We start from the raw sequence: 26,794 nt of genomic DNA, 5'->3' as shown, positions 1-26,794 counted from the left end.
CATGTGAAAAGCCCATTAAGACTTCTTCAGATGTGACCTTGAAAAAAAACACACATCCCTGTTTTATGTCTTAATTTTAATTACACCCAAATGCCTAATTTAAGAAAAATCTCTAAGGAGACAGAAACCCTTGGTTTACTGAATGTTGGACTACACCACTTGGAATGGTGCCTTTAATCTAAAAGAAATATAAGGTTCTTCTGGGGCCTAGTGATACTCTTTGGCAAGATTTGCACCATCCCTTTTGTGACTGCTTTATAAAAAAAATAATATAATTCAATAAGGCCTCTTAAGAAGATTACCACATGAATGGCAAAGTTATAATTACGAGACTACGAGGGGAAACTTTTTAAAAATCTATTTATGTAGGTAACCTTTTTAAGCTGTCAGAGCTGAAGGGGCATTGTGAGCTTAATGACTGTCATTTCTCTTGGGTTTAATTGGTTATCTATTCTTCTGAACTGATAAAAGACAGACATAAGTGGAACAGCAGCAGTTCACATTAAGAGCAGGCATACGCAGATTTTTGCTTTTGTGCTTAGGGGTGGAAAACCAAAAAAAAAAAAAAAAGAAATATGAACCTCAATATACTGTACAGTAAATCAGACACATGTTAATATGTTACAGAGATGTGCATATAACTCACACCTATTTTGCTATGGACTTAAATACTACTGTACATCAGAGAACATGGCAAGCCATCTAACAAATAAAACACATTTCTATGTATATTCTGGCTACTAGTATTTTGATACACTGAAAAAATGGTTCATTGGATTTACAATTTTTTTAAGGTAAGTGGTTGCAAAAATATCTATGGGCCTCATTTATACAAACAAATTTAATTTAGTAATGTTTAACTTAATTAGTTTGTTTAAATTCAGCCCAATTTCCCCGAGATGGGTTGCAGCTCAAAGGGCACCTGCTGTGTAAATACATATGTTTGATAAGTTGATGGTTCAATCTGCTGTGGAGACCCCAGATTAATGAAAGGGACTAAGCCGAAAAGAAAATAAACGAATGAATGAATGAAATTCAGCCCATATAAATGGATTTTAACCGCTTAGTAAATTCAATGAACCATTTTTTTGTCAGTGTACTAGTGTCTTTTTTATTATTTGCTAATATTTATTCATTACTAGTGCTAATTATTTTCCCCGTCATAAACGGCTGTGGGGTGGTACACTTAAAAAATGTATGTATGCTAGTTCTTAAAGGATGAATATTTGTACTTTAAAGTTATACAATAATATCCCAAGGGGCATATTGTACTTTAAATATACATATTAGCACCTAAAAAAATAAATAAAAAAAACTGTCAACAGGTACTGTCTCACTGGCCACGTTTACATGAACATCAGTAATCAAATTATTGCCTTAATCTAAAAGAAAATAATAAGATTAAGGTGTTTACATGAGTTGCTTTTTGAATGTTCCTTTTATGATCCTGTTTCGCATGTTATAGCACATAGTTCATCGTTGCGTCACTGCGCTATCCACACTTCCTCCGGAGTTTTGTGTAATTTCGTGTGTCTCATTTAGAATTTTTGACCTCAACTGCAGTTTGTCACTTTCACTTTCATTCAGGAACATTTCATGCATGCCCCCCTGTGACAAAAGAGATAGTGGATGTGATTATGAACTGCTGGAAGATTGTAGTTGTAGTAGTGACAATAATAGTTTGATTAAGGTGTTTACATGTCTGTACTGCACTTCTATAATGCGACTAAAACCGGCATACTCCAAATGTCTTAACCTGTTTCTGTTTAGATTAGGACTTTAATTGGATTAAATAAATCAAAAATCGCTGTTTACATGGTAGACTCTATAGTCTTAATCATATTAAAATCAGATTATTGTTGGGCATGTAAACATACTCAGTGACACCTTTTGTACCTTTATTTCTGCCAGTGTAGATACTGCTACATTCTGAAAGTATGCATATTCATTAGATACTGCTTAAAAAGTTACTACTGCTTGCATATTGGTTGTAATTATTAGATAGTACTTCTTTTATAGATACTTATTCATTAGATTATTGGCATTATTTATTAGATTACTTTCATAGTCATAAGTATGTATTTCTTTTAGTGACTTCTAACATTCTAGTTACGCATTTAAAGTTTGAGCTGTTGACTTTGAGGACCTGTCATTGCAATATGACATGTATTCCAATAGTTACTTTTATTTATAAGTAGATATTTACAAGGTTTTAATATTTCAGTTTTTAGATTGATGATTTGATAGTACTACTTTTATTAGATAGAAGTAGTTCTTATACATTCGATTCTTAAACTTATTAAGTATTAGTGCTTATTATTTTATTACACTCTTACATCTTACATCATAATTACATCTTTTGTAATTATTAATGATAACAAGTATTATCTTACTAGTGACAACATTGGCCACAGTAGAGGATAGTTAAAAACCTTAATTGTAAAATGAAGACACTCAATACTTATAGTTTTTCTCAGTCGCTTTGGTGCATTTCTCACAACACTATTTACATTTGCACAACAGGTCATGCATTTCTCAAAACAATTAGTCATTTGTGCACATCCTAATAACATTTTCTCATTCCTTTCAACAAATTGCAAATGCTTTCGGACATGCATTAATTGCTTTTATTCAACTCTCTGCTATTTATGACATTATCATTTGCTTATGTCATGTCAGTCAGAATGAACTAAACTTGCAAATGCCGAATAGTCGTTCCATATAAAACTAACAGTCCTCATTTCATTACTTGAGTCATTACAAACAAAAATGTTGAACTTTATGTCAAAATCGGTAAAGCAAACTTTCTAAAAAAAATTTTTTAACTTTATTTTCCTGAAAATGTGTTTAAAATTGAACAATTTGATGTATGATTTACAGACCTGTGTATTTGCAGGTTCAGGTCCAATATGTACTGCAATATTGTTTACAGTTGTGCACAGTTCAACCCAAAGGGAGTTGATGTTTGTTGTAAAAAAGGGTGTGTTTATTCTTTTGCACAATGCTGTGAATAAATTAGGATTGTAAAGAGCAAATGCAGTAAAAATGTGAAACATACATATTCAGTGTCTTGTACTCAGATACCTCACTAAATGCAGGGATGTCCAACTTTACTGTAGTTTTCAAATGGCTGTGCAAATAGTATATAGTGCTGTCTTGAGCATTTTCAGGAAGTGTAACCAACATCTGACTTTTTGCATTGAAAAAATGTCCAGAGTAAACTATCAAAATAACAACATGACAAAGCCATTTGACTATCTTGTTCTAAAACAATGGTGTCAGGACTTTTCATTTTGATGATACTGACAGTTTGATTGACATGAATACTTGCTTTTGAGGAATGAACTATCCATTTTGAGTATGTGACGCGCTTTTGCAGGTTATCAACTAGGTTTTGCAGTTTGCACTAATTGTTTTGAGAAATGCATTAACTGTTATGCAGAAATGCACTGGTGTTGTGAGAAACGCACCAAAGTGACTGAGAAAAACTGTAATAAGTATTTGTATTTGTTTAATAGGTACTAGTATCTAATAGTAATTTCTAGTATCAAAGTGTCAGCGTCTAAGTAATGAATACTAGTATTTAAAAAATAGGTACTATTACAGTATAACCATTATGTAAAATAGTAATGTATTAATAAATATATGACTAGTATAATAATAATAATAACAATAAGAACTAGTGTATAATAAATATATAATAGATGATGAGTTATTAGAATCTAATGAAGTATCAGTATCTAAAGGATAAGCACTAGTAGCTACTGAATAAGTCCGTGCTTAATCGCGATTGATGCTGTTGTCTTAAAAATTGGTACTGACAGCATGAAAACACATGCTAGTATTTATAGATTAAATATTAAAATGGCTTGCCTTTAAAAATTGTTGAGAAGGAATGCTTCTATACAATCTGTTTTATTTATATTTTCTCACGACGGTCGATAAAACGGCTTCAAGCACAGAGGCGTCTGATAGTTTTGGGCTGTGTACATATGGATATGAGTAGCCTCTGTTATGTGCCATATTCAAGGTGCCTGCTGTAGCATTGCCTCCCTCCTCTAGTCCCTGCTGTCTCCGCCGCTGTCTCCTCGTATCTGTCATGGTGAAGTCATGGTGCATTTAGATTCTGAAATGTGAATAGATGCTCGCTGGATCATGAAGCCAATTTCTTGTGACCTTGACTGTGTTTATAAAATGGTCCTGAAGTTGCCGGAGAATTCCATTGAATGTAATATAATTTCTGATTGTTTTTCAGATTGACAGTTGTTTTTCGATTCAAACTCTTTTCCTTTTTTTTCTCCAAGTTTGCTAGCAGAATTTTATTTTGATGCCATTTAATTTATTTTTTAACCTAACTGACAAACCACAAGTCATTCACACTTATTAACAATTCCCTTTCTTTCCCTCTCTTTCCTGGTGGCAGATGTTTCACGAGGACGCGTCTGGAGGATGGCAGCTCGTGGCGGTGGACGTGAATAAACCACATGGCCGGGCGCCTGCTTGCCTCCAGGTACCAGACATGCGATTTAATGGCACTGACGCCCCCGACCGTCAGCACACCCTCAGTATTGCCTGACTGCCACATCTAATGCCACACTGCTGTGTGGGAGTGCAAGAAATGTGCTGCAGGCGGCCCGAGCGCAATAGCCACATTTAGATTTCGCTCAAACTAGCTGGTATGAATTTGACAGAGAATGAATAGACTGGAATGAACATAGCAAAGTTTGCCTTCCCCCTTTTTGTGAACCCAATTTAGCACATGCACAGTGCATACAAACATATGCTTTCTATATAACTTACTTACTTACTTACACTGTTTGATTGTATTTATACTGTGTCATTTTGTGGTGCGACTATAGTTCATTCGTTTCAGTGCGTGCTGGCCCTCATTTCCTTTTTCATTTACTATCAGTGGTGGAAAGTACCGAAGTACCGAGTACCGAAAAATCACACTCAAGGAAAAGTACTATTGCTTACCAAAAAAAGTAGTGCGAGTTTTTATTGCCCGATACGAAAAATTTAGACTTCGATACAATACCTAAATTAAATATCACGATATCGATACTAAATTGATTTTACACCATAATTTTTTTTCTTTCAAAATATTATTTATTAATAAACATCTCATAAAAAAGTGGATCTGCACAAAAACAAAATGTTAAATCTTGATTCAGTTCAATTGTGTCATGTAGGAGTTCCCTCAATTGCGCTGCAAAGCAGACAGTCATACTCAAAGATGATTTTTGCCTTCGGCTCAGCAGCGCGATCCTCTGCTGGCAGGCCAGCCATCATCATGCTCAACTCGGGTAGGGTGTGACTGATACTCTGTCTATATGGTGGCTCAGTGGTTAGCACTGTTGCCTCACAGCAAAAAGGTTGCTGGTTTGAGTCCTGGCTGAGTCAGTTGGCATTTCTGTGTGGAGTTTGCATGTTCTCCCTGTGTTCGTGTGGGTTTCCGGTTTCCCCCACAGACCAATGGCATGCACTGTAAGGTGAATTAAAAAAAACTAAATTGGCCAAAGTGTATGTGTATGAATGTGAGAGTGTATGGGTGTTTCCCAGTACTGGGTTGCAGCTGGAAGAGCATCTGCTGTGTAAAACATATGCTGGATAAGGTAGCAGTTCATTCTGCTGTGGTGACCTCTGTATAAAGAATGAAGGGACTAAACTGAAGGAAAATGAATGAATGAATGAATGAATGAATTAATGAATTAATGAATGAATGAAACTAATTTGAGTATTTGTAATTTGTTATTCACACCACTGTTTGCAGTGCTCCTAGTGTTATTCTGCACCTTTCATCAGTTCATGTAATTTCAAAGAATATCAAATACCATTGTATGTCAACTTTAATGGACAAAACTATGAATAGTTTATCGTTTGAGAGAACAGGCTAGTGTCACTTTTAAACATTTTGACACTGAAATTGAATAGAAATTATGAATTGGTTTTAAATGGTCGAATAGAGTAGGCTTTGATGGTTTGTAATATCATAATAACATAAAGGACAGCATCTGGAGAGAGCCTAGTGGCACTTACCTTAAAAAAAAACACTTTTGACTTTTATATCTGCCTACACAGAGGAGAGAGATCATCAGTGAGAATAGGCCCTTAGTGGAGTTGGATGGAAGTTAATATCCAAAAATACAATTTAATGCATCACTCTCTTTGGGTTAAGATTCAGAAGTACAATCCTGGTGAAAAGCTCACATTTTGTTCACATGACTTTTCAGCTGTGCTTGTGGAAGGGGGCATTTGGAAATAGTCAGTGCAGGTTTAAAAAATAAGACCAAAGACTGGCATTTAATGACATTTCTGGGGCCGGGTTTGTGTGAGGTGATCCCATCAGGTAAAGGAAAGCTTTTGTATTTCCTCAGAGAGGAGCAGAGGTTACAGGGGGTTGGATGAGGTGAACGAGGGAGAGAACTCAGCAAGTGAGTGGAGGTGTAGTTCATCATAGACTTCAATCTCAGTGGCTTTCAGCACAATGCAATCCTCTGTGAACTATTGTTAAAGAGACATGCCACAAATGGCAGACAAATGAACACTAACCTGGAAAGAAATAAAAGCTGTGCTGTAATAAAAATGTAGGTCACTTATTGCAATGGTAAAATATATAGAATGGATACATAATTTGCCTTAAAGGGCAGTTGAGTTTTTAAACCATTTACTGAATGAGTCTCACAAAGACATTTTTTCACTCCAAAATCGGAACACTATACAAAATATATACTTTCAGCATCAGGATTATAGTTGATAAGGCACTGCAATTGCAAAATTGGATTAATTGCAAAATTGTAACAATTATAGAATGAAAGTTTATCGCATGTTTTAAGGCCATTTACCATGTAAACAATCTAAGCCGGTTTGAGACATTTAGATGCAAGAAACAAGTCTGTTTTATTAAAGATGAAATATATTTGATTTATACAGTGGCGACGGTGCAGTGTTATTTTGCTTTAGATTTTTTAAATAGTTTAATAATTATTGTCAGACTCACAGACATAAAGAATACACCGAGCAGGTACAGGACATCAACATGATGTCTGATTGACATTGGACCCCAACATCATGGGACATTGCATTTAGTTTGGAAATGAAAATTGGGTTGATGTCAGAACCCAACGTCAGGCTGACATCAATTTCCAAAGTCGGACGGACAATGCATTTTGGTTATTTTCCAACGCAACCTTAAAACAACAACAAAAAATATTAACGTCTAATGATGTTACAACTTAATATTGTGTGGACGTTATCAATATGACGCCTATCAGACTTTGAGTTTTGGTTGCCATACCTGACAAATAAATGTCAGGATTTGATTTAGTTTAAGATGTTGGCTCAACGTTAGATTTTGGTCACTTTCCAACACAACCTAAAATCAACCAAATATCAATGTCATTTCAGGTCTTTATTGGATATAAAAATAACATTGTCCTTAGATGCTGGCAACCTAAATCTAACATAATTTTATTATCTTATGACATGGTGTGTCTGCTGGGCTTAAACATAGTTGATTGATTCATTTTCTTTTTGGCCTAGTCCCTTTATTATCAGGGATTGCCACAGAGGAATGAACCACCAACTTATCCAGCACATGTTTTACGGATGCCCTTCCAGCTGCCATCCAACGATGGGAAACATCCATACACACTCATTCACACACATACACTACGGACGATTTAGCTTACCCAATTCACCTATAGAGCATGTTTTTGGACTTGTGGGGGAAACCAGAGCACCCGGAGAAACAAGTTAACACGGGGAGAACATACAAACTCCACACAGAAATGCCAACTAACCCAACCAGGGCTTGAACCAGCGACTTTCTTGCTGTATTGTGCTACCCACTGCGCCACTGTGCTGCCCCCATAAACATAATGCACTGATTAAATCATTTGTTGCTTTGTTTAATCATATTACATCCATAATTATTTTCAAAATAAAGCTCATGTCTGGTTAATTTGGTTCTTTAAACAAGGTTGTGAATCAGATCAAAATTTCTGGAAGAACTGATCTGAGATTGCTGCGTGTGTTGTGAAGGACAGATTTATCAATTCTCAAAATCATGATCAGCAATGAAACGATTGACTGATGGCAGAGCAGTGTAATGACATCATCTGATGAATATTCAATTATCTATGTGAGTAAAATGACATAAAATTCATAGTAAATGATTAGTTAAATAAGATACACAATAATTTTCCAACTTTGTTGTGGGCTGCAGACTTAGCACGTTCATGTGTCTAGAGCATTTAGCAATTTATTTATTTTTATTTTTAGAGCAGATTTTCTTTATTATAGTAGCGTAGGCCTATTAATGTTTCTTAATCGTTGTAAAGAATAGCTGACTGTTTAAATTAATTTTGCATCAAAAAAGCATTTTGTTATCGGTAAAGGTGTCTGCAACTTTTGTGACGCATCAAATCATACTTATCATATTAGGTGTAAAAGCATGTGCATGACTGCATAAATTATTATTCCATAAAAAGAAGTTGAATATTGTGCATGTCTGTTATCATACAAAAAATGTACTAAAGCTGTTACCTTAAAATAATACACATTTGTATCTAAATCCATATTAATAAATGTTCTCTTTAAACCCCTTGGGCTGAACCAACAGACAGACTTTGTATGAAATATGCCTGCTCCTGTGCAGGTTTGAGCTACCAGAGCTGTTGCTGAGATCAACTCTTGAATGAGTTTTGAAGAACAAAATGATCTTGGATTGTGTCATTCATCAATAACCAATCCCAGCTAATTGAGTAATCCACGTACAAAGAACAGACCCCAGGTTAAACTCTTTGAATCTCTTTGTTTATTTACATATACAAAATCTTGCAGAAAAAACACAATATCGCAATGAGTAATAGCATTGACAATAGCTTATTTTTATGTTCGCATATTTCTGCCATGAACAGTTTCTAGCTTGCTCTTCATGATATATAAACAGTGAAGCAGTGGGTATTGTGTATTTAGATGTGTGTCATTATATGGTTAAGGTTAATGAGGTCTGGTTGATCGCTTCTGCAAAGGCCACCTTGGTGTTAATTAGGCCTTTGCATTGCCTTATGGTTTAATTGCACTACAGCTATTCTAATGGATTCTTCCTCAAGTAAAAGATTTCCTGTCTAGAGTTTTGCACTTCTCTGGCCGCCAACTTTTTTATAAGTTTCAATTCAGAGCCTTGATATGAATCTCTCCAAAAATAATAAATGTTTCATTGGAGTTTAAATCCTGACCTTTACAATAAGGGATTTGCGATTTTTCCTTTAATAGCATAAGAATCAGTTGAGTCTGCATGATAATTTACAGTTTTTATTTCAGGCTGTGACTACCTGCTAGGACCATTTTCTGTTGTACTTTATATATAGCAAGCGTACCAAAGTAAACTGTGTTGTTGCAAGTTGCTTGTGGCTTTTCTGGTTATGCAAAAACCCTGATTAGTACACCATTAACGATTTTTTTGTAAATTACAGTATTAAACTGTAATTTGAAGTGTTTTTTACTGTAGGATAGTTTTGCAGTTTGTCACTGTATTTTGCTGTAAAATTACAGTATATTTTACACTAAATAGACATTACTGCAAATGCATATGGAGCAAGGTAAATGGTGCTGTAAATACAGTATGTTTGCTTTGATTTTAAGTAAATTACTGGTGAACTGCTCTAAGTAAGCTACTGTAGATTCTACTGGAAATTGTTACAGTGTGTATACTGTAGTCTCTCTACATATGGTATAATAACAATGTGAAGTTTTATACACATCTCTTTTTATAAATATATACATGTGTATAGCAGTTATGTCTGCTGTTGTAACTGCTCAATTTCTTTAAAGTCCTATTTGTAAGTTGTTTGCAATAATGTATTATATATATTAGATTTTGGATTTAACTTAAAAAAACACACATCATTTTGTGTTGAAATATATTGTTAAAAACAGCAGTTCCCTGATTGTCCAGGTCTTTCCTGGTTGGCCTGCATTGTAATCCCTGGATGCCATGATTGATTACACTGTTAATAGAAGATGCACTTAATGAGGGAATGCCTCGACACCCTTTACGTTTCCTCACACCAAGGTTATTTACAAAAAGGAAACCTCCATTACTCCACCTTTGACCTCGCAACACTCATTTCTCCCACGGGACCCATTTCTCCCAGTCATCAGTGTGCATAATCAACAAATGCAACCATGATGCTCTTGCCCGTCTGCATCTCTAACCTGATCTTGAACGGTGGCTAGAGATTTCTAGAGGACAGTTGGCTTTAATTAACCAGCAGGTCCCAGACAGAGCATGAATCACCTCACTGCAGTAATAACTTAGATAAGCAGTGGGATTTGAACACTGCAGGTTTCCATCAGCTATTTTTGTTCCTATTTTCTAATTAAACAATGTAGGAAAAGGCATGCATACAGAGTTCGTAAAAAGTGCTTTTCAAGTTAAGTCAAGCTTTATTGTCATTCCTCTACAGTGAAACGAAATGTTGTGTCACAAAATTGCATAATATTATGAGGTTTTCGTGTGGTGTGGTGTGGGGAGAGGAGAAGGCATTCTAGTTTTGGGATTGTGGATAAGATTTCAGAGGGGAGTAAGGTGATTGGAATTGAGGGCTTTAACAGCTTGTGGAAAGAAACTGTTGAGCAGTCTGGCCAAGCGGGGTCTAATACACTGGAGCCATCTTCCTTATGGCAAGAGCTGGAACAGAATGTGGAGGGGATGGGTGGAGTCTTTCACAATACTTTACACCAGGGGTGCCCAACCTCAGTCCTGGAGGGCCGGTCTCCTGCAAAGTTTAGTTCCAACTTCAATCCGACGCACATGGGCTAACTAATCAAGCTCTTACTCAGTTTTTCTAGAAATGTCCATGCAGGTGTTTTGAGGCAAGTTGGAGCTAAAACCTTCAGGACACCAGCCCTCCGGGACCCTTGCTATAAGAGAATACATGTAGGCAACGCACGCATGTTGTGAGCGACTTCCTTCAGATTCATCAACACGCATGATTGCGTTTATCAATTTTGCTCAAACTAAGCCTTCTAAAGTGTGGCTAGTATTCTGACACAGCAACAAGAAGCAGATGCTTTAGGCCTACAAAGATTGCATTTAAAGGGAAAACGTCAAACTAAACACATGGAATCAACCTAAATGCAGAGGAAGGCACTTTCATCTGGCACTTGCACTGAGTGATAAAGATAATACTCTGATTAAGAGTCTAACATGTAAACAGCGCATTTTGATTACATTAAAGGACAACCACCTCACGAAATGCTTAGGTTTTTCTTTCAGTACGGTACAGCATCAAATTCCATTAAGACAACACTCTTCCACCAGTTCTTACCTCATATTATCATCTAATACCTCAGTTAGTCACAGGGGCATGACAATATGTTGCTGAGAAAAAGTGAAAGTGCCAAACTGCAGTTAAATTCCAAAAATTAAAAATTAAACACCCAAAATTACAGAATAGCCTGGTGAAACAATGATGTTAATTTAAATATGTGCTATAACATGTAAAACGGGATCATAAAAGGAGAATTCAGAAAGCAACTTATTGTCTCATTATTATTGTCTTATTCAGATTAAGGCAAATAATTAGATTGCTGATGTCCATGTAAACGTAGTCACAAACCCCAACCCTAGTAAAAGGTTTTCCCTGATTTTGATGACAGCCTTTCCACAAATTAGTAGTAAACTAATGCATTGTTAATTACATAATGCAAATCTTAAATTCATGCTAAGAAAAAATGATTAAATGAAATATATTAATGCAGTTCAATTCAAATGAAGAGTTCAGATGCAAAACCCTCTAAATCCATCAGACCTTTTTTTTTTTGTAAATAAGCATTTTCTATTAGGCCCTTCTAATTAGGTTCAGAAATTTCATTTTATAGTTAAAGAAAAGATTATTAGCTAGTAAATAAAATAACTTTTTTTTCTAAAATGTCACTTTAGACAATTCTTTGGTTTTTAACAAGGTAAGCTTTTTTTTGCGTCAAAACCAGCTAAAACCACTTCAGCCTTTTTTTTTTTTTTTTTTGCAAAAACCTCTAAATCCACCTATTGAGATGAGTCAGTGTAATTAGTTGAAAAATCTCTAAAGGGTTTTGAGTTTAGGAAAATTTACATTTGCCATTCACTGACTGTTCTCATAAAAACCTACTACAGCGCGCTACTACATTGAAAACATGGGATTCGATTAGCAATTTTTAATTGTTTCTCTGGATATAGCGGCTTTTGCTGTCAAAGGGAAGTGGCGTTTAGAGGCTTTTGCCAAAAAATTGTTATTTCTGAATGGGCTGATGCTGCGATTTAGATGATTTGAAGTAAAAATATTTGTTGTTTGCATACTACATGCCTAAACCATTCACTCAATGTCATTATCTCTTTTTTTGGCGGTAGTGACGTTTAGCGGCTTTTGCATCTAAACTCCTCAAATATAAAATCTAAATTGACGTACAGTTTACTTAAAAAAAAAAAAAACTAAAACGTTAATTATATTGTTTAATTAAAACCATAAATTTTTTTTTCAAATAAGGGATTTTTCTAGAGTCATCCACCATAATTTTGCTGCTCAAAACTATTGGTTCAGGCACCATTTGGCACTTGTATTGTTTTAAAAGTATTGATTTAGCACCGGTATCAAAATTACCCCAAACGATACCCGCCCTTACTTGCAGCATTTGCTAATGGTTATTGATCGATAAATGACCATAGGTGGGTGTCTTGTCTGTTTCGTTTGCTTTTTTTTCCCACTTAATTGGAATCTTTATCTACCTGTACATATGGAGTATAGACTTTTTGCTTTAAATTAAATTTAGCCTGAAGTATACCTTAAAAATAAACTTAGAATCATAATTTGCTTTACTTCACATAGTTCTTAACATGTATGGTTTTTTTTTCCTCTGGAAACTCAAATTTGTTTAGCAACTTTGTTTATATCAATAAACTCTATGGAGTCAAGCATTATAATAATCTGTGTGCTTTATTGAAATTCTGAAGACAAGCACAGTTGTTCATTTCCATTCACTGATAATGAATGAGGACAGTGGATTCTTTTCACAAGACTGTCATATATTTAAATTCTTGAAAGTTTTTTAATATTTAAAAAAAAAAAATGAATGAACATTACGTATATGCATTCATGTATGTATTAGATCATCTTTGCCTCAAATTACAAACAAAAAAAAAGTTACCGCTTATGTGAGAGGCTGAGAGTAAATCTGACATTATTCTCTCCTCTGGCTGCCGTCATCAGTCTCACACTGCTTTTCTTTTTCTTTATTATTTCAGCAAATAGGATTGTAAAAAAAAATATTTGTTGTTCTCTCCCATTCACTGCACTTTGTTTACCGAACCATGACGCCTTCCGCTACTGACAAACCTGGAAATTTGAAAAGAGTCTATAGTTTTACTTTTAAAATGGATACAAACACCATACAATATGAATCCCATTTTCACTACAGTCAGTCAGTTCAGGTGTTGAACGGTAATTCAGACTGATATAATCAATTATTTGTAAAAAACAAAACACAATTTGTGTTTTAATTCATTTGATGGCTACTTTTCTGATGAATGGCAGTAAAGCTAAGGAGGATGTGAAGACAGAAGTGAAAAACAACTTGCATATCTCATTCAATGACAATAACTTGAGAAGGATAATAGGGTAAATGTATTTACCAATTGTGTAATTCTTTTTTTTTTTGTCTTGCTTTTAATGATCAGATGTGTCAGTGTTCTTTATTGTATTTGTATGTAAAAGAAAGTCACAGTCTTGAGATTTCTTTATGCGACCAACAGGAAAACAAGAGAGATTTGGAATGATTTCTGTTTGTAAAAGATGACAGTTTTGGGGGGAGCTACTCCTTTAAGAATCAGTAAATGTTTGGTCAAATGCCACTGACGTGCGCTGAATGATAAAGCAATGTTCTTGCCTTTGAGTTGTTGCTGTCTTTGATTCTGGCACGAAACTGATGGAGCATGACAGGCACCTTACTGTAAAGAACACTAATTACGTGTCAGCTGACAGGTTTAATGCCTGAAGTTTCAAACATATAAGGCGGAGCAGTAACAAGATGCTCTGAATGTCTGTTTGGAGGAAGATTTGAAGCATACAAATTGGGCTGCATCAAATCCAGTGAAATAGAGAGAGCGCGAGAGATGTGCATCCCGCCCTCTCAAAGGTTGCTCTTTAATTGATTGCGACAGCTCTGCTAGGTATTCATGTGGCACCAGCAACATCAGAAGAAGTAGGCCACCACACCTTGAGTGCATTGACAGTGCTGTTTTTATGGTCTTCATACACGAGAAATAGGCGTCACATCACAAGAATTTTTAAAGTAGACAATGGATGAATTGCACACTCAAGCTCACAAACCCTACAATAAAAACATCATGTCTTTCAGAAAGCCAGAACCAATTCTGGGTGAAGTCAAGAGCCCTGAGAAAATGGAGTCACCTGTTAGTCCCCCTTTAGCCGAAGCACCCGAGGGAAAACCAACATCGAGAAACTGAAAATGTCAAACTGCTTTGTCATGTCTGATATTAGTCATAGAGGCTGCTCTGCAAGTTCTGAGCTGTGATCCCGGACTAGAGCAGCAGACAGTCCAGACTGCCACTGTCCTTCTCTCATCCTTCTCCCTCGAGATATTGTGCGAGATACTTGGTACAGTACGTTTTCTGGAGCTCTAAAAGTTCTTTGCAACTACAGACTTTTCTTTACAGACTAGACAGTAAAAAAATCACTTCATTACTATTTCGAAATTTGTAATTTAAATATGTAAAAACACAATTGTGGAATTCTTTAAATTATTTTGATCTTATATACACTCTTGAAGTTAAAATGATTAGCCCTCATGTGAATTTTTGATCTCTTAAATATTTCCCAAATGATGTGTAGCAGAGCAAGAAATCTTTCACAGTATTTCCTATAATAATTTTTCTTCTATTTGTTTTATTTTGGCTTGAATAAAAGCAGTTTTATTTACTATTAGCCCCTTAAGCAATTTTTTTTTCAGTTGTCCACAGAACAAACCACGGTTATGCGATGACTTGCCTAATTACCCTAACTTGCCTAGTTAAACCATAGATCTTTACATTAGATGTCACCTATCCTGTTGTTGTCCATTGGAAGGAATGCATCAATAGAGCTGCCTATTTAGTACAGGATAGCGCTTCTTTGAAATGAATGTGGGTCCAAGGTGTAGCTTAGGACTGGCCATCCGAAGCCACAGATATTTAAACATTTATACGTGTATCTACAATTGGAGGTTTTCCTTGTGATGAGTATGGTATAATCTCTCTAGGTTTTTTTTCTTTACTCCCATCAAGTGAAGTTTTTTTCCCTCTCCGCTGTCGCCACTGGCTCGCATGGTTCAGGATTGGTTGAGCTACGCATCGATGAATTTGCTCTTCAGTGTTTGAACTCTCAGTAATGATTAAATCACACTGAACTGAGCTAAACTGAACTGTACTGAACTTAAACACTAAAAACTGAACTACACTGTTTCAGTTACTATGACCATTTATGTGAAGCTGCTTTGACACAATCTACATTGTAAAAGCGCTATACAAATAAAGCTGAATTGAATTGAATTGAAAGTATGCACATTTTCTTTTATTAGAAAAATTATTATTTTACAGTACTTTTCTGAATCGATGCATAAGTGACTGCACAGATAATGCCGACAAAGAACAAGTTTGTGTTCATGTAAATGTCCCTCTCTCCATTAAATTTGATCTAATTCATGTCCTGAAACACACCCCTTCTCCCGCTTTCACTTCGGAGGGAGTGATTCGTTTGTGAATGAATCTCCGTTATGAATGATTCATGCGAACCATTGATATCCTTGCGTCTCAGTGTGCATATTCACCTTTCTGATCTATAACATTTATTATATTCAATAATTTATGTTGGACAGTATGCACAATTAGGCGTGGGCACTGTTATGTTATCACTGTTATCAGGCACCCTTATAAGTTACTTCAACGTTCGTGAACTTAGCCGACAATAATACAAGTTTATGGCACGTGCAGTGTCTTGTTGTCATATTTTATTCACAGTGTTTGCTGAATTTATTCAACAAAACTAGCTTAAGCAAAGTATTTAGTGCAAGGTAACGGTACTTGGTCAGTGCAGTAAGAGACTGAATTACCATCAATGACAATACTTGTTGTGCACAGAAGTTCATAATATGAAAAAATTAAAAAACTAAATCTTACCTATGAAATGTTCTGCCTTTTTGCTTTTTCTTACTTTGCTCGTTACTACACCCGTACTCATCGCTAAAGTCCAGCATCTTCAAATTGGCTTTAGTCTTAACTAGAGCGATTTGAATGACTTTGGTCCTGGGAGCCCTGTACAAATGTAGTGGCAGTATTGTCGCATGTGATAGGGCCCGTAAGTGATATCTTGTGTACACTATATATCTATGCTAACTTAAACATTTAAATGTCATTTTAAGCAGTATAAAAGTGTCTCAAAAAATATCTAGTGAAATATTATATACTGTCATCATTGCAAAGATTAAAGAAATACGTTACTAAAAATGAGTTATTAAAACTATTATGTTTAATAATTCAGGTAGGGCTAATAATTCTGACTTCAGCTGTATATGGATATGTTACTTCTGTTGTAAGATCTTAATTTCTTTACACCATATAAATGTAATTTTTTTTTTTACTCTACATTAGCAGTAACATCCTAAAGCCTCTCCAGTCTCTCCTGTTTTGGCCTACAATTGATCCCTCACTTTGGTCAGCCCATTCCTTAGAGCTCTAATCTCTTACACCTCCAACATTTTACTCTAATTACCTTTCCATTTCCATAAGTAGTCTCTTGTGAATTCTCCATGTGTCATCGGCTCATGCTCTGTGGTGCTCTGGTCACTTGCAAAGAATATCAAGATTAGTGTCCTGCCATTGAATTGTTTTACATTGTACAATATACTCATCTGTGTCATTCCAACTATATATATAATATGCACTTTTATTATAAAGCACTTTTAATTTATTTAATTCACCTATAGCATATGTCTTGAACTGTGGGGGAAACAGGAGCACCCAGAGGAAATCCACTTGAACATGGCGAAAACATGCAAACTCCACAGAGAAAGCACTGAGGTGACAGTGCTAAACACTGAGCCACCGTGTCACCCCTAAATGATTAAGTTGATGTAAATATGATTTCTTTTTGGAAAATTTAATTGTGTAATGTGAATCAATGGAACATGCAGGTATATGGTCCACTTCAGCCCAAATAGACGGCAGCACAGAGAGGATCATACGAGTCGACACGGACCTCAAAACAAATCAGTTCCATTTGTATTACTATTAAATGTTGTATTTTATAGCAGATTAATGGTTAAACACTTAGCATTGCTATTATATACTGTGGCTTTCATGAGTCAGTCAACCACTCGAAAAATTAAATGTGATTGGTTGTTTTTTTAAAGAGGGGTAGGAGCTAATTTATGTCCTGCCATGTCTCATGTTTCAGATGAAATTATCGAAAATACTGTGAGTTTCAAAGCCTTTAGGTCATAAGAACCTTAAAGTCTTTTTAGATTGATATTTGTGATTTCTAACTAATTTATCAATCAGTTTCATATCAGTGTCTGTCTTGAAAAATTCCTCATATCAATCAACAGATATACAGCACCTATATATAATATATAATTATATATATATATATATATATATATTATTTTTTTTTTCTTCTTCTTTCTATTATTTAACACAAAATAGCCTATTGACAACAGCCTAAATGTGTCTAGACTTTTTTTCTTTGGGACTTCAAGCCATTGGCTTTTTTTAGATTACTGCAATCCAAACGGAGCCTTTGCAGGGTTTGAGGCGATTTAATTGCCAATTACAAAACCTGTTACATTCTATTTACAACATACACAAGTCTAAGGAACTGCAGTCAATATATCTCTCTGGGCAGATGGACAGCCCCTGGACTCAAAGAAAAAGAGAAAATCTGTTTTGAGATAATCTCTTGTATGCCCTTTTGCCATTGTTTTTCCAAAGGCAAGCTTTATTTTGAAGGTTGTATGTGGCGTGGGGCCGCATTGTTCCACATGTGGCCCAGTCTGGCTGTCAAACCCATGGGGAGAATGTCTCCTTTTTTAATGTCTTGCCACAGTATCTCTCCATCGTACACCTCTCTATGTAACAGACCATTTCTTATTTACTTTCTTCTAGCTGTCTTTTGCTTTCCTCACTTTCACTGTAGCACACGAAGTACAATGAAGTAAAATATTACTCCAATTTACTTATACTGTATTTAATAGTTTCATCAATACAGAAGCAAAGAATAAAGCTTGATTGACTCCCTCCCTCCATTAAAGAGGAGTATAATCACTTTTACATAAATGTTATTGACCATTTTGGCAGCTCTAAAAAAATGTGAGGTTCTTTCTGTTTGCCTTCCAAAAGGTCCTTCCTCTGTTCTCATTTTTCTTTCACTCTTTTTTATCTCTCTTTTCATTTCCTCTCTCTTCAGCTCATTTAAGATTTTCCACCCACCCACAAGCTGTGTTCGTGTATTTGGATGGTCGAGTGTACATGTTGCATTTTATCTGCATCTTTTAGCTCTGTCTCCTCATTGTTTTATAACACATAAATGCTTCCAAGCTGTGAGCGCCTATACAAGTTAGACTGTGCCATCCGCTGTGTCATGACACTGCAAGCAAATTGACCCTCTGTCATTGGTCGTGTTGCATATTTTCTCAGTGTGTGAACTGCTGCTATTTTGGAGTCAAATGTTCAGCATGCACTTTTTTATTGCACTAGGAACACCAAATAGAATTTTAAAAATGTATACCCATCGAAATTTCTATCCGGCTTACTATCTGATAATACTGTCATTACTTTTGAATCATTGCAACTTATTAATAGAGGTCAGAAGAACCATATATTGCCATATATGTAAAGTTATTTGCATTTCCTTCTTAAATGTATACAAATATAACTTATTTTAGAGCATTAGGAGACTATACTCAGTTATATGATTTGCAATGCTTAATGGTAGCACTGTTAAGCTCTTTTCCAATGATTCCTGTTTCCATGGTAACAGATACTTCTCTGGTCTTTTGCCTCCTTTAGGATTGTGGGTAGTGTATTTTTAACACAAATATTACTAGCTATTTAGCTGTAGTAGAATGCATGATCTCAGAGCCTGAAAATGCATTAGTTTCCTGTAAGCATAATACTTTTTTAACGATTTTAGCTTTCTTATGATTTTAAATACTACAAATAAAAATGTTTTGTGTACCTTGAAGTATTCTGATTATTATTATTATTTTTTTTATTAGAATATGCAAAAAGGTACATAAATTGGGATCATACAAATACAAAAAACATCAACAAAAAACCATAACAAAACAACAACAAAAAAAAAACAAAAAAAAAAACAATATAGTCAGGTACTGTTAGGTGTGTGTGTGTGTGTGTGTGTGTGTGTGTGTGTGTGTGTGTGTGTGTGTGTGTGTGTGTGTGTGTGTGTCCATGTAAAGGTAACTTGGTGGAAGGTCAGATTACATACATTAGGAACAATGTTAGCCAATAAATGAATCTAGTCTCGCAGATATAAGTAAAACAGATACAGAAGAAACCAGTCAGAGTTAGGGAGTAACAACTATGTTTAGTAATGTATAATAGAAATAATGACAGTAAAAAGAAAGAAAGGACAACAGTAATAATAAATGACAATGATAATAAATCACAAGTACTACCCTAACTACTACTACTGCAGAAAGTTACTTATATTACTATATAATTATTAACTACTATCGCTGCTACTACAATCACAACCACAACTATTACTACTATAATGTCTACTACTGCTGATACTACCACAACAATGACTACCACTACTGATACTACAGTGTCTGCTACAACTAATACAACGTCTACTACTACTACTACTACTACCGCAATCACTGCTACTACAACATCTACATCAACGACATCTACTACTGGTACTACTACACCAACAACGATTACTACTGCTACAACGACACTTTTACTACTTCTGCTACCACTATACCAACGACATCGACTACTACAGGAACTAATACTTCAATAATCACAATTACGATCGATACTACTACAATGACTACTACTACTACTACACCAACAACGACTACTACTACTACTGCTACAACGACACCTTTACTACTTCTGCTACCACTATACCAACGACATCAACTACTACAGGAACTACTACTTCAAAATACAATTACAATCGATACTACTATGATGACTACTGCTACAACTACTACTACTACTACAACAACAACAACAATTACTGCAACCTTAATTATGATAATCGTATTAATACTTATATTAATGATAATAAAAAGATAACAGGAAGACAGGTCAGAACAGTGATAATATTAATGATAACAAAAGTAAAAGTAATACCATTAATGATAAAAGTGGCAGGGGGAGGGGGAGGGGAGGTTGGGAAATCAGGGAGAGGACAAGTAATAATAATAATAATAATAATAATAGTAGTAGTAAGTAGAAGAGGAAGGAGAGGGAAAGGAAAAAAAAAATAAATAAAAAACAGAAAAAGAACGCAAAGAATAGAAGAAAAGGAAAGAAACAAAAAGAGTCGAAAAAATAAAGTTCAGCGAATAAAACAATGAGAATAATAATGATAATAATAAAAAAATAAAATAAATAATAATAATAGTAATAATAATAAAAAAAAACATTACTATTAAATGACAATTACGAATTATACAAACCCACAGGAAATAGTAATATTAATAAGATGTATGATGGATTATTAATACTGTAACTATAATATACTCATGCTGGTAATAATAATAATAATAATAATAATAATAATAATAATAAAAACAAAAAACAACACCAGTTTTAACAATAACTTGAGAAGGTGGAAGTTGTATGGGGAGCATTGTGGTATAAAGTGTTTGTCAGTTGCTTTGTGATGCATTAAAAAAAATGTGACGTGTAGCATGGATCAGTCCAGTGCAATGCCCAGGCTGCCATGCCCACGTCACACTTTTCCCTCTGAATGTAGTCTGAATGTTTTTTATTTATTTATTTTTTTTATTGTTTTTATCTGTTGTTGGACTGGTCAGGGGAAGAACTGGTATAAAAAATATGTAATGATAATAATAATAATAATAATAATAATAATAATAATAATAATAATATGCTTAATAATAATAAATAATAATAATAATAAAAAGGAAAAATAATATGATAAATAATACTAATAAATTGAATATATAACATTGAGAGAGACAGAAAAGGAGAACGAATAGAATGAAAGGGAAAGCAAAGAAGCATATAAAGACCGAATTATAATGTGGAAAGGTATTAATACAATTTACACTAAATAGTTTTTTTTTTCTCCAATTGATTTATTTATTTTAAATTAGATTTAATATATATATATATACTTTTTTTTTTCTCTAATACCTCTACCTGACCCCCTCTCCCCCCTCCCCTCTTGTTTATATACTGATGAAGGTGTTGTTAGGGAATGGCTTCAGGCAAAGAGGATCTTCAATGGAGATGTATTCTGTTCATAAGTTTTTCCAGTGTAAGATGTGAATTTTATTTCTTGATTTCCAGTTCATGAGGATAGTTTTTTTGGCGATAGTTAGAGCCACCAGCAGTAACTGACCATTTGTATTATTTATATTGATTGTGGATATGTCACCTAATATGCAGAGGGAGGGACACAGTGGGATGTGACAACCCATTAAGTTGGAGAGTGAGTCAGTAACCTTTTCCCAAAATGATTTAATTGGAGTGCAATACCATAAGGCGTGAAGATAAGTGTCTGGGGTGTTTTGTGTGCAATGCGAACATATTTCTGACGTGAAACCCATTTTAAATAATTTCTGCCCAGTTAAATGTGATCTGTGAAGCACTTTGTACTGTATAAGTTGTAAGTTAGCATTTTTAGTCATGGAAAATATTCTGATTATGAAAACAAAGATTTTCAGTGATCTGGAAGTTTTCCAGTGAAGTGGTGAGAGATGCTTCTAAATGCTGTAAGGCATACTTATTGGAGGTTATGAAGGATTTTTTTTAAAATAATTTTGCAAAGTAATGTTTAGAAACAATATAATGTTCTTTTTTTAACCAAAGTTGTGTCTGCAGAATCACACAATTAGTTTACTTAAAAACTATTATATTATATTATATTATATTATATTATATTATATTATATTATATTATATTATATTATATTATATTATATTATATTATATTATATTAATTACATTATATTATATTATATTATATTATATTAATTATATTATATTATATTATATCATATCATATTATATTATATTATATTATATTATACTATATTATATTATATTATATTATATTATATTATATTAATTACATTATATTATATTATATTATATTAAATATATTATATTATATTATATTATATTATATTATATTATATTATATTATATTATATTATATTATATTATATTATATTATATTATATTATATCATATTATATTATATTATATTATATTATATTATATTATATTATATTATATTAATTACATTATATTATATTATATTATATTAATTATATTATATTATATTATATCATATTATATTATATTATATTATATTATATTATATTATATTATATTATATTATATTATATTATATTATATTATATTATATTATATTGTATTATATTATATTATATTTCCTTTTCTTTTTGGCTTAGCACCTAATCTGGGGTCGCCACAGCAGAATGAACCGCCAATTTATCCAACATATGTTTTACGCAGCGAATGCCCTTCCAGCTGCAACCCAACACTGGGAAACAACCATACACACTCAATCTCACACACATACCCAACGGCTAGTTTTAGCTTACCCAATTCACCTACAGCACATGTCTTTCGACTTGAGGGGGAAACCAAAGCACCTGGAGGAAACCCACGCGAACACTGGGAAAATATGCAAACTCAACACAGAATTACCAACTGACCTAGCTGAGGCTCAAAACAGTGACCTGCTTGGTGTAAGGCGATCGTGCTACCCACTGCACCACCATGACGCCTGTATATTATATTATATTATATTATATTATATTATATTATATTATATTATATTATATTATATTATGTTATGTTATATTATATTATATTATATTATATTATATTATATTATATTATATTATATTATATTATATTATGTTATATTATATTATATTATATTATATTATATTATATTATATTATGTTATGTTATATTATATTATATTATATTATATTATATTACATTATATTACATTATATTATATATCATATCATATTTAAATTATATTAAATTTTACTCAGCAGGTTTGGTACCAATAAATTTAAGAAAATCTTATTTTTGTCACATTTTATTTGTATATTGCTTATTTTTGTGGTGCAGTAGGTAGTGCTGTCGCCTCACAGCAAGAAGGTCGCTGGTTCGAGCCTCGGCTCAGTTGGTGTTTCTGTGTGGAGTTTGCATGTTCTCCCTGCGTTCGCGTGGGTTTCCTCCGGGTGCTACGGTTTCCCCCACAGTCCAAAGACATGCGGTACAGGTGAATTGGGTAGGCTAAATTGTCCGTAGTGTATGAGTGTGTGTGTGGATATTTCCCAGAGATGGGTTGCGGCTAGAAGGGCATCCACTGCGTAAAAACTTGCTGGATAAGTTGGCGGTTCATTCCGCTGTGGCGACCCCGGATTAATAAAGGGACTAAGCCGACAAGAAAATGAATGAATGAATAAATATAGCTGAGTTGTCTTTACTTCTTTTCTGTCTTTGACTAAAAACATGGTCTCACATTATGAATGCTGTGTTAGCATTCATTCATTCATTCATTCATTTATTCATTCATTATTTCCTTTGGCTTATAGTTTCAATTTCAGAGGTGGCACAGTAGGAAAGAACCGACATGTTTAAGCATTATCTAAATAAATCTTACATACAATAAATTTTAAAAATAAATTCAAAGTAAATAGATAAATAAATTACAGGCTAAATAGATAAACCCTGTTGCTTGTTACTGTTATGCTCAAAAATTATTTTAAATGTACCTTTTAGGTTGTATAGTATCACTGATAGCTGTTTTTCTTGAATTCTCCTTCTAAGCAATTAGATTACTCAAAAGATAATGCCTAATTAGCTAGTTTCCACATGTACGAGGAAATACATGGGAAAAGTTGCGCTTGAAATCTTTCAGTCCTAGTTATCAGTGATGTCCTAAAATACATTAAAAACCAGTTAAAATTTCAATCCTCCAGATATCATGCTTCTGACTGGAAAACATCTTTATATAGTAGATTGGTTGTCCTCCGTATCAAAATACCTCCCATTATAATTCATCCAGTATTGCAGCATACTTTTATAAGAAGAAAAAAATCTTTAGCAGGAAGTAGGGACAGATTTCATGGGCAGCAGACAGGTGGCTCAGTCTGGGTTTAAATTAACTTGTCTTTCCTGCCTCATGTTTCTGAGTTTGTAATGGGCCTGAAATGGGTTCATTTGGCCTGCTGAGGGCTCAGGCAGTGAGGGTCCATTTAGTTGGCTCAGTTCTAACTGTGATTAAAAGCTTCCATTTATACATAAGTGGAGAATCAAGTGCAAATTAATCTTGTACACTCAGTATGGTAAAACGGTTATAGCTTATTCAAACACATACCACACATGTAAAATTGGAAAAAAAAACATGTCCAAACAGTTTTGATGATGCCTTGTAAGAACTTTGTTAGCATGTTGCTACAAAAACATTGTCACCTAATGCATTTCTGATTTTCCTCTTATCTTTGCAGCAACTGATGCGATCTTCAGTTTTCCACATGTTCATCCTCAGTATGGTGGCTGTTGATGTGATTGTAGCTGCGAGCAATTACCACAGAGGTGACCATAAACTCACCAATGATGAGTTCTACCTGGCTGAGGTAAGACAAGACAAATATGATCTTAAAAATGTTCTAGATCTTTGATGTTTTTTGTGTATCTTTTCTCTGTGTGCTGCAATTTCACTAGCACAGTGGAAAATCAATGATTGTTAATTATTATGGTAACACTTTAAAATAAAAGTCCATCAATAAATGTTAGTTAATGCATTTACATTTATTATAGTATTTAATCATCTTTGTTAACATTAGTTATTGTTATTTAAGTTAAAGAGCCCCTACTTTGTATTAAAAAGGTCATATTTTGGTTTTAGGGCTCTCCAACAACATGCTGATAGGCGTGTAAGGTGTAACACCAAAAACACTTTCATTGTCTTATAATATGCATTTATTTTTACCTAATTATCCCTGCGACTCTGATAAAAATCATTTAGCGATTTATTTGTTTCCAAACCCCTCCTTAGCGCAAAGCAAATCTGAGCAAATTGGACCGATGACCCAGTCTATTGCGATTGGTCGACTGCGTTCAGCACATGACAGAGAGAAACGCCCACCACGGCTACAGTATGAAGTAGCAGAAAGTATGTGAGAGTCCAATGCAGGAATGCACTAAAGCAATGCAGTTAAACACCAGCATATTTCTCTACTCTTAACCCTAATCCCAAGTAAGAACAACGACACACATTCAGTTGTAATCCATTCAGTGGCAATAGTTGAACTATTTCGAAAATTCGTAGTGCGTGTGAGGAACAGCTGATGGTGGCTGTTGCAAATGCAAACAGCAGAGAATAGCCAGTTCAGAAATGGATTTAAAATCGCTAAAAGAAGAAGCATGCATCACATTTTTAATGTAATTTTGGACGCAAAATGCGAATAGTCCTATACAGATTTACCTGAGAGATACAGTACAAGCACTGATCTATAATTGAAGCGTGATTACAAGCCACGTGGGGTGATTAAAACTTAAAACACACAATTAAACACATATTTTGCAAACTACACAAAACGAGGCAACAATTTTAATGACACTTACATGTATTGATCCGGAGGAAGAAGAAACTGGTCCATATGAACTGTAAAAGTTGCTGACAAAGTGCCTGTCAAAGTCTGACAAAGTCCCATAGTCTCTGCTGCTCCATTAAAAGCAAACAGCCGATGAATCCAACATTTCAGTGTACCTGTAGGTTATTGTATCAAAAACCTGAAAATGACAGGAACAAACACAGCACTAGGTTGGCAATATTGTGGTATTGTTGTGAAAATGAATTTTAACCCTTCAACTCTTCCCCGCAGCCGAATTTTTATCTGTCAGTGATTATCATCTTTACGTAATGATCAGTCCCGTGATCCAGTGTCTGAAGTGAAAGTGCGTTCACATTTTACCAGAACTGGAACTACATATTTGGCATGTACCGTATCGATGTCGATGCGATCAAACAAAAGATCCGAACCCAACTCCCTTCGTTTATTAAACTCTGAGTTAACTATTTTGCTAAATAATCAATAGTTTTAGACATGCTGCACTTTTAGATTTAAACCTCAGCTGGATTCCAGGATTGCTTCGAGCTGTGTTACACGGAAGGTCACGGTAGGTCATTTTCAAAAACCCATAATAGGGGCTCTTTAAATAACTTTAGTTGATGTTTACTCACAGTGGATTAAAGAATGTAAACAAGCACAACTTAGAATAATGCTTTAGTTATTGTTGAACTATGATTGGTAAATGCTGTAAGAGATTAGTTAATGCTAGTAAATAAAATAACTAATGGACCACTATTCTAAAGTGTTACCATTATTACATATTTTTAAGGATGTAATATAATCACTTCTGTACAGTTTCTCTTAAACTCATGGGGAAAAAATGTAGATAGAAGCAATTTTTTTAT

The 26,794-nt window shown here is 34.2% G+C and overlaps 1 protein-coding gene across 12 annotated transcripts in view; it reads left to right on the top strand.

The window, feature by feature from the left end:
• Positions 1 to 26,794, top strand: part of nalcn (sodium leak channel, non-selective) — a 192,014-nt gene that overhangs the window by 68,376 nt on the left and 96,844 nt on the right. For all 12 annotated transcript variants that reach the window (XR_012384932.1, XR_012384933.1, XR_012384934.1 and 9 more), the window contains 2 exons: positions 4,424 to 4,510; positions 24,822 to 24,950. Coding sequence is in view for 9 of the 12 variants with exons in the window: in XM_073911846.1 (XP_073767947.1) it covers positions 4,424 to 4,510; positions 24,822 to 24,950 (216 nt within the window). In the remaining 3 variants the exon portion in view is untranslated. The remainder of the gene's footprint in view (positions 1 to 4,423; positions 4,511 to 24,821; positions 24,951 to 26,794) is intronic.

Source organism: Danio rerio, chromosome 9, assembly GCF_049306965.1.
Source record: "Danio rerio strain Tuebingen ecotype United States chromosome 9, GRCz12tu, whole genome shotgun sequence".
Classification (NCBI taxonomy): Eukaryota; Metazoa; Chordata; class Actinopteri; order Cypriniformes; family Danionidae; genus Danio; species Danio rerio.
This window is presented reverse-complemented; position numbering and strand designations above follow the sequence as displayed.